The sequence below is a fragment of the Pleurodeles waltl genome, chromosome 6, assembly GCF_031143425.1.
Source record: "Pleurodeles waltl isolate 20211129_DDA chromosome 6, aPleWal1.hap1.20221129, whole genome shotgun sequence".
NCBI lineage: Eukaryota > Metazoa > Chordata > Amphibia > Caudata > Salamandridae > Pleurodeles > Pleurodeles waltl.
The window spans coordinates 85,331,103-85,341,077 of record NC_090445.1 but is presented as its reverse complement, the minus strand read 5'-3'; the positions used below and the strand labels follow the sequence as shown (position 1 = coordinate 85,341,077).

Below are 9,975 nucleotides of genomic sequence, written 5' to 3'. Positions count from 1 at the left end.
TGTTTTGCACCCAGGAGCAAGGATAAAACTGGCAGACCTGAACCCACACCTCAGATCCCGATCAGATTCCAACAAGGAAGAACCAAAGGAGAAAAAGGACTGCCCTGCTGAACCCCTGGCCTGCACCTGGACCCTGCACTCTGAAGGACTGCACCAGCTGCACACTTGGGCTTCACCACAAGAAGGACTTTGCCTGGCTTCAACTGGTTCAAGGAGGGACTCCCTGTTTGCTACAGGTGAAAAACTGCTAACCAGAGTGCCCTGCACCAACTCCTGAAGAAATCAACCAGCTGACCACTGTCCAAAAAGGAGTTTGCGCCAGGTGCATTCTGGGAGTTGTAGGCCACACCCCCAAGGATCATCTCAGAGCTTCTGGAACCTTGGGGTGAGCTGTGGACCCCAAAAGAACATTAAAGGAACATCTGGGAGAAGATCCAGAAGTTTGAAGGAGTTTGGAGAACTTTTGAAAAAAAAAAGCTCCATAGAGGGACCGACCCGCTGCGGCAACTCTAGCCGGCTTGCTTCAACAGCGACCTGGCCTGATTTGCAGGTTCGTCCCGGTGAAGAAAATCTCCAAAAAAAGAGACTAAGTCCGAACGTAGAAAGTTGAACATAGCCAGCGTATCCGAGGAGGGCTCCAAGGACGTCGGATCAAGATCCAGGTTTACCCCGGTCAAAGGATTTTCACCTTGAAAAAATGACTAAGTCCGAAGGTAAAAATCTCCACCGAGGGCTTCTGCGACGCGTATCCGGAGAAGAGTGCCAGGAGGACGGATTGGACTGGCAGGTTCGTCCCGTTGAAGAAAATTTTCGGAAAAACGACTAAGTGCAAAGGTAAACTTTTGACCGAGGCCTCTCAAGGGCTGTAGCCGAGCCGGGCTCCATCGCGGTCGGCCTTAAACTTTGACTTTGCCCCAGTCGAGGTGCGACCAGATTGGCGCTTTGTGTTTCTAGGCGCTAGAAAACAATAAATGTTTAAAAATTCATATCTCCGGTTCCCCTTATCCGATTTTATTCGTTTTTGTGTAATTTTAAAGATAAAAATATAATCTATGTTAATGAATTGGTTTGGGTTTTTTAAACTGTTTCCTGTGTTTTATTTCATTACTGTTTTGTGATAGTTGAATGCGTCATGCTCTGTCTCCTAAGTTAAGCCTTGACGCTTGTTGCCAAGCTACCAAGGGTTGAGCTGGGTTTAATTTACTGAGACCTAACTGGACCTAAGTGGAGGTTAGTGGCCTATTGCTAAGTGTAGGTACTTACCTGCCTTTACCAATAACCCATTTTCCAACACATGTCAATTTGTATTTGTTGTTCCATTATTCCGTTATTTGTTACTTATTAATCTCGCACAAGAAAAGAGGGCTGTTCTCAGTCAAGATAGGTATCATTAGGACTGCTTGTCAGTGATCGGTGCATTACATTGAACTACCTTCTGTTTCCCATTGGGCACTTTTGTTCGCCTTATGGGATTGGTAGTTTTATTCTTGACTGCAGCTGCTGTTTGAAATAAAGAAAAGACTAGGCATAATATTCACCTCTGTGACTTTAATAAAATTAAGACTTTCCGTCATAATCTACTAGGAAAATCTACATTACTCTTAAGTTTTGCAAACAAAGTTTACACAAGCATGTTAGGAAAGGACAGAATATAGATACTGCAAACACGTTTCTTGAAATAAGACAACATTCTGAATGGAGGAAGGAATCTCCTCTTTATTTTACTTCCAAATGTATTCAGAATAAAATATTCATAATAAAATAAAGTTTTGGCACAACTTCAACATCCCATAAATACGTACAGATAAATACTTGACATAGTTGTGCGTCATTGTAAAAATGCATACACTTCCTATCTAAATTCCTACTACTGGACTGACAGATAATATGTCATCATAACAAAATGAAATCCTTCATTTACTTTGTGAAACGGTCATGAAAGATGTAAACCATGTTTTTTTTAAATATATATTTTACATTGGCTCAAAATAGAATATTGTAAACGGTCTTTGCAAAATAACTATAAACATTCATATTGTAAAGTATACTCAACATAATCATTAGCAGCCCAGTTCAGATACGTTTTTCTTGGAGCCAGAACCTCACTCCCTTGCAGAAAAAAAACATAATTTATGCAGACATACATTTTGAATAATTCAAATATCAATGGACTTACAGGATGTTTGCTAGTGTGGGAAATACATTGCACCACTTTTTAAATATGGCGCGAGAAAAAGGGGTGTCCTCGGATGGCATACTGCATGTGTCCTACCTCAAGCGTAGCATACAATAAATATTAAAACAATTGCTCAGCACCGTCATGAAATATACAGTGTCCATGGAGAAATGGAATCAATTCCAATTGGCAAGAAAATGACCCTCAGCAGCCAGGCCCACTGCCCATACTCCCTCCTACTCGAACAAGGTACTGTTCATGGTCATGTTCACAGATCCTCCGGAATACTCGGAGTCCTCAACTTGGCTTTGCCTACATGCATCCCCCAATAGTACTTTCCCTTGGTAAACCAATCTTTCCCAAATGCGACCGGCAGCTTCCCAGTGTCAGTGGTCTTGAGCATTGGTTTGCCTTTAAATTTTACCCTCTTCTGATCGCTGCTGATGTCAACATTGTTGCTAGCGGAGTCCTTGTCCAGTATAAAAGGAACCTCAGTAAAAGGACCTGAAACAAGAGAGACAGGTGATCAATGCCAGCTAGGGCAGAGCAGAAGGGACATGTCTGCCAGTGCCATGTGGGTGCCCCTGAGTGGTGTGGCCGGTTGTCTGCGGTCGTGTTTGTGTGCCACCATATATATGTAAATGTCAGAACATAATCCTTTAGTGTGGGTCTGTGTCTAAGCTCAGGTACCATTCTGTGTTGTGAATGTCTATTCATGGACTTGTCCTCTGTTTGGTTTCAGTGCAGACATGTTCCCTTGTGCAGTCCTCACCATGTATCTAACAGTGAATGTGTTTCATGCGTCCCTGCACCTTTGTGTACGTGAATCGTTCTAATTGGGTGTGTGCTTTAGGAGTATGCAATATTTTATATGCGTGAAAATGTGCAGGCATCGCCATATAACCTGTGCCAACATAAATCTGGGTGCATTTCCTTTGAAGATGTGGCCAATGTGCTCTATTCAGCTAATGCACTATCCCCGGGGTAGTAAACTCGCACCCAGCCTGGTGGCAGTGCACTAATAAAATGTGGACCGCAGGGGCAGCTCCTCCGCAAAGGCCGAGGAGTGTCACCCCGTTGGATTTTCTTTCCTGGGAGTAAGGGGACAGGATCATGGCTGGGCTGGAGGGGCCTGGGTAGGCCTGGAGGAGGGGTATGTGCACTATAAAGTGCGCATGTCTGTTTGGTCGGCTATGTTGGGGCGGCCAAACAGACATGCGCACTTTGCATGTTCGCTACCCAGCTGTATTGCACATCTGAGTGGAGAACACGCACGCACAGGCTCCCACTCCCAGTCTGAGCGGCGAAGCCGGCCGCTCAGACCAATCACGACACGCTGTTATGCTGGTGACAGCAGAGTTGTGATTGGCTGGAAGCCTGTCTGCTGCCAGCAAGAGGACAAGGGCGGAGGAGAAACGAACGCCTCTCTAAGAAGGTAAGTAGGTTTTTTATTTTTCATTGTTATTTTTTTTTTAACCCCCCCTCCTGTCTTACCCCATCCTGCCACGCCACCCCTGTTCAGTGGCAGTCACCACTGGTGGACCTACTTTTTTAAGCAGCCTCTTTGCCTTTCACTTTTCAGGCGGCAACCCGACCTACGTTACGAAAGAGGGGCAGATATCCCGCTGCAGGAGGGTGCTGGGAGATGTCTGGGGGGCTTGTCTTTATCCCATTATAAGGGTTACCCTTGGGAGGAGCACTGACTGTGTGCCTACTCTTTGTGGCTCATAGTCAGTGTGCCTATCAGCATCTGTTTCATCTCTGTGCATGCACCTGTAATACAATGTGCATCAGTGCAGAGGTAAAGTGTTTCCTCATTTGCATATCGCAACACCCCCATGCAAATGAGAGAATGCCCCCTTGAGATCTCACACGGCGCCAGTGTGATCTCTTATTGAAAAAGGGGCTGTGAAAGCATGTGCAGAAAGTGGCACACACCTTGTGACTCCGGGCACTCTCAATAATAAGCACCAGATCACTACGAACTCTATCTCTAATGCTGAACTGTTTGCTCAATAATCAATGTTTTCAGGAGTGATAATCTATTTTTTTCAAAGGAAGCAGTGCTAACCAACCCAGAATGCAGTATATAATTGCATGAAAGTCCAGAACTGGAAACTTTAGGGAGTTGGTCACCTAATAAAACTAGCAATGTGACTCAAACGCAGTTTACTAGCTTCTGCGACTGGACATACCTTTACAGTGAATTATCATTGACTGATGCCTCTTATGGGAACAATATGCAGCTCTTCCCCATCAGGGGGAATCCTAGCTCTACACAAGAAGGTATAGTGAATGCCCAATTAAATTGGTGGACTGGATGAAACAGAGCCATCTGAAATGCAACTCAGATAAAACTGAAATATTGCCCTTCAGAAATGCACAGAAGGTGTGGTCTACCAAATGGTGGCTTCTGCATTAGGACTTCCTTTCAGCCAACTGCTGTAGCCAGAAATATGAGACTCAAGGTTGAAACGGATTTATCTTTCTCTCCTCCCAATTCTGTTTGTGACTAGAACATGTTTTTCTCTTTTATGACATTTGAAAGCGATACTGGATTTTTAACGATTCAGGCACAGGCACACAAAAGTATAGTTCGCCCCTTCATAAAGCTAAGTGTGACTATGTGAATACACTTAATTGATCGCCTTTAGATTGTGCAGAACGCAGCAGCCAGACTTATTCTCAAGATACCCTGGCACCAGTCAAAGTCTAAATATCTTATACAATTACGGTGGCTGTCAGTTCAGAAAATATATTTTTTTTTCCAAATCAATGGTGAAGGCCCAAAGAGTTTTCGACAGAACACGGCCATAATATCCTTAGGGGCAGGTTGACCCCCCACTGCCTGCCTAGAACCCTAAGATTGTCTGACCCCTGCCTGCTTCAAACTCCCTGGTTCAGGCCAGCTAAAGGAAGCCCCCTCTCTTATTTGTTCATCAGCTAAAACCTGGAGATATTGCCTCTCCCAAGTTGCCCTTTTCGCCTGGATGCCCTTTTGAGCAGGCGTTGCTCTCTACAAATCTGATCATTAATTCATTCATAAAAAGCAAATAAATCTCCGAAACTGGAAGGGCAAGCTCCACAGGGCACAATGTTCAGAATGGGAACCCACTTAGGACTGTATGCCTTGATAAAGTCCATAGAGTGAAACACGTTGTAATTGATCATTACAATCTTTTCCAATATATGTAATGAGCAGTTTTAATTGGCTAATATATAGTGCCACATTAATTTGAGACCTAGGGCTCCATTATGGATACAGTACATTGTGGCACTCTGCGCTGCAGGGCACGCTTAAATGTGTATAAGGCGGCACCGTGGCATGGTGTGCTATATCACACTTAGGCCCATATTTAAGAAAAAGTGGCTGGCTCATCAGCTCTGATATGCCACTATTCCTGTGCCCCCCCATCAGCACCTAACGACACCATGGTTTGGACATATTTAAAATACAGTGCACACCCTGGCGGTTGTTATAACAATAGCATCAAAAGCTTTGACGCAATTGTGGCGTTTTGCTACATTAGTGTCAAAAATGTTGACGCTAAGGTAGCAAAGTGCAAGGAGGCCTATTGATGTTAATGGGTGCGTCATTTTAAAAATGCAGGCTTTAAAAATGACTGAAAAAATGGCACAGTGAAATCTGTTAAATTTCACTACTCCATTTCTTCGGGCCTCCTAGAGCCGGAATGCCCCCTTGCATACATTGGCGCAGGTATAATGTGGCACAAGCATTTACAAAGTGGAAATATGGCGCGGTGGAAATGCCACTTTAACGCCACATTTGCATAAAAAATAACGACAATATGGCACAAGGTGGCGCTACAGGCTTCTTAAATATGCTCCTAAATGTGCTGTTCCAGTCCAGGTGCGACTCTCACCTGCACTGGGAATAGAGCTTTAATAGAAGGCTGAGAAGCTGTTTAAAGCCAATGTCTGCCTGGCACCCAGCTTGACATTCAAAAGGGGGGCAGAAAACTCTGCTGGTGGATAACGAATAACTGTAGCTGCCTACTGAGGGATGCCTTTAGGTTTCTTAGGAGCACGCCTTCACCCTTCCAAAAGTTGCTATCCGAGTGCACACTGACTGTGCACCACTTTTATATGGCATAACATCAGCGAGAGTCTGATAATCTCTTTACTTTGGCACCCGTAATATGGCCCAAGTGCAAAGGAAATGAATTCCCTTATCTGCAATAGGTGCGCCTTTGTTCTGGCTTAAACCCTTATTTAAATGAATTGTTTGTAAGCCTACTCTATACAACACATAGGGTACTGCGGTCAGTAGAAGCACAGATTTCTATCTCTCCTTACTACAATGACCAACATCCCTTAACAAGGAAGTAAATATCAGAGATCCCAAAAGTGCTCAGTAGTGGGAGCTACTGATTGAACAGGAACTCTAGTGGGCTCCTGATTTCTTACAGTGGTGCTTTCTCTACAGACTTTGACAAGTGGCCACCTGTCTAGTCAAACATCATTTCCACCACTCGCCAGTTATGAGCATGATCCAAAGTTAATATATCTCTACAGATTGCGTGTGTGTGTGTTTATATGACTTGAGATGTGCACAGCTGCCTAGGTGTGTCTCAGAGGGTGTCACCAAGTCTCAGATGGTGTGCCCCTTTGGGAGTATACAGAGATCAGCGTGCTATGACTGCAGATCGTGTTCGTTTACATGGACCATAAAGCCCACTTTGATACAACCATACCACTGAACGTACCTGGAGCGTCCTGCTGTGTAAGTGACTCTGCAATAAAGAAAGGAAAACAAAGTGAGAGGATTCATGATGCATTAATCTACTGAACCACTACACTCAAAGAGAGGAGTTGGGAAATGAGGGTAGAAGATGGTTTTAGCATCAGGAGGCTTTTCATTGTGAACAGGTTCCACCTAAACTGAGATCACCCTGGCCATTTTCTTTGTTGTGGTTTCAACGGTGGTGAAATTCTCTGGCTGTCATGTCTACATCAGTGGAAGTCTTAGCTATAGGGAGGACAGTGGCATTTTCATGTCAGTGGAAGGCTATGGTGTCTAAGGTGGTGACAAAGACAGCGCCTGGAATCCCTAATGGTGACAACAACAGTTTATGGTGATGATAATCTCTGGCTATAGGGTCTGTGATAGTGAAAGTGGACATCTGCGGTGTCTATGATTATAAGAGTGACTTCATCACTGTTATTCATTGGTATAGTGATGCCAGTCTCTTGTATCTATGGTGACAGGGAGTCTGGGGCTTTAAAAGCCTTTGATATCTAGGATGGAGACAGTCTCTGGTGTTCATAGTGACATGCTTTAGTATCAATGTGGTGATTCTTTCTGCTTGTGGGGTGTATGGAGATGCCAGTGGCGGTGTCTTCTATCTACGGGGGGCCTTCCCTGAAACTGTAAATAATGTGAGACTAACATTTCATGTCTGTTCAAGGGCTACCTCTAGGCTTCAAACCTGACATTCAACAGCCTATACTCTGATTTAATAAGCTGGTCAAAAATTGCCACCATGGTTCTTAGTTTCAAGATGTCTGCAAGCACTTCCCACAAGAGCTGTCCTAGTCCCAGTGTCTAAAGTTTCTCTTTTATCAAGTGTGCTCCTTCCAATGTTGTCCTATGTGAAGAAAATACATATAAATTCATTCATTTGGGGGAAGGCCGGCATTATATGCACACTATCATGTGCAGGGCTCTGGCAGTCTGGTTAACCAATTCAGTGACTTGCTTAATGTGCCTGTGTTAGACTTCCAGTAGGATCAAGGAGCCGTCCTTCAGCACACTGGTTCACATCTGAGGACTGCTCCCTGTAGGGAGTGAGCCCATCAGTCACAGGTCACCTCAGGTCTATTGTCTCTCTCTCTTACGACCAGAGTGACGTTAGTAAAATCAAAGAATAAAGCAGGTTTTAAACGTGATATATATAGCAGCCCTTACAGCCTGACTGGATGCAGTATCTATGGAGGTGGCAGAAATTACAAACTCTAGCTGAGGTATCTATATAGGTGGAACCAGTGCATGCTCAGACTGTGCTATCTACGGAGGTGGAATCAGTGCACACTCAGACTGTGGTATTTACAAAGGTGGAGCTAGTGCACACGGTGATATCTACAGAAGTGGAACCAGTGCACACTCAGGTTGTGGTACCTAATGAGGCGCAATCAGTGCACTCAGGCTGCAGTATCTAAAGAGGTGGAACCAGCGCACACTCAAGCTGTGGTATCTACAGAGGTGGAACTAGTGCACACATAGGCTAGTGCACACTCAAGCTGCAGTAATTACAGAGGTGAAACTCGTGCATATCCAGGCTGTGTTATCTATAGAGGTGGAACCAGTGTAGCCTTGGGCTCTAGAATCCCAGAGGTGTATGCAGTGCACACTCAAGGCCATATCTGTAGAGGTGGAACTAGTGCAGGCTCAGGGTATGCTATCTGTAAGTGTGGAAACTGTGCACCCTCAGGCTGCGGTATCTATAGAGGTGGAACCAGATATCACTTAGGCTGTGATATCTATAGAGGTGGAACTAGTGCATCCTCAGGCTGTGGTATCCACAGAGGTGGAACCTCTGCACATTCAGGTTGTGGTGTCCACAAAGGTGGAACCTCAGCACATTCAGGTTGTGGTTTCCACAGAGATTACACCAACGATTGTCCCAGTCTGTGATATCTACGGAGGAGCAGCAATGACTGCCGTAGGCTGTGGTATTCACATAGGTGGCAGTTGTACTCTGTGGCATCAGCATTCAGTGACATTAGGGGAGCTAGTTATAACACTTACGCCTTCTACACATAGCACATCTAAATATTTTTTTTTAATTGCCTTTATTTTTCTTCAACTGCGTCTCTTTGTCTCACTCTCCTGTATTCCCCCCTCTAACTTCTTCCCTCTCTTTGTCGTTCTAACTCACGGTACACAAGAACGGAGTGGCTTCCCTGTTGCTTCTGGATTTATCAGCTACTACAAAGACTCCATTATCTTGAAGTCCGCTCTACAATGGATTACTTCTCATCTCACAGACAAAGTGACCAAAGTCTACCATCTTTAACATCAGTTCTACGCACACAACGCTGTGGCATCCCTCAAGGGCCCACCATATCCTGTCTATTATTCAACATCAACATAGCCCCTTATCAAACCCACTTAATCATTCCAACTCGCCTCTTACAAGTAAGCAGATTACACCCAATTATTTTTTAAATGGATGGCCCGAAGACCTCTGTGATTCAAAACTTGATGACTGCCTTTGTCCTATGAACACAGGGATGACAAATAACCATCTAAAGTTCAATACAGCAAAAACAGAGATTATGACCTGTCGACAATGGCAAAAGTACCAGCCCAACGCCATATAGCTGAAGGAACTTGAGGCCACTCCAACAACATCAACAGAAAAGAGAAACCTTGGGGTAACTATGGATTCAGACCTATCCTTGATACAACATGTTAACGTCACAAAGAGTGCCTTCAACATAATGAAAACACAGTGTTGCATATTTCTATACTTTGGATGCCAACATCCACTGCAAGTCTTCCTCACACTCAATCTCCAAGCACAGCTATGTCAACAGCCTATACCTTGGCACACCCGCATTCATCTTAAGCAAAAATACAACTCATCTAAAATGCTGCTGTAAGGTTTCTTCTCTGCTTTCACCCAAAAGAACGCATGACTCCAGTCCTGAAATTGCAGTACTTGTTACCTATAGCTAGAAAGGCAATGTTCAAAGCACTCTGCATTGTCCCTACAGTCTCCCAGGGAATACAAACAAAACAGCACAATGAACACCATACGCAATCAATAGGAGGC

General features: G+C 44.4%; 1 protein-coding gene across 5 annotated transcripts in view; it reads right to left on the bottom strand.

The window, feature by feature from the left end:
- Nucleotides 1-1,533: 1,533 nt before the first annotated feature.
- Nucleotides 1,534-9,975, bottom strand: part of LOC138299254 (butyrophilin subfamily 2 member A2-like) — a 150,495-nt gene continuing 142,053 nt past the window's right edge. For all 5 annotated transcript variants that reach the window (XM_069237392.1, XM_069237391.1, XM_069237394.1 and 2 more), the window contains 2 exons: nucleotides 6,904-6,930; nucleotides 1,534-2,680 (listed from right to left, as the gene is read on the bottom strand). In XM_069237392.1, the coding sequence (XP_069093493.1) occupies nucleotides 2,445-2,680; nucleotides 6,904-6,930 (263 nt within the window). In that variant the 3' untranslated portion in view covers nucleotides 1,534-2,444. The remainder of the gene's footprint in view (nucleotides 2,681-6,903; nucleotides 6,931-9,975) is intronic.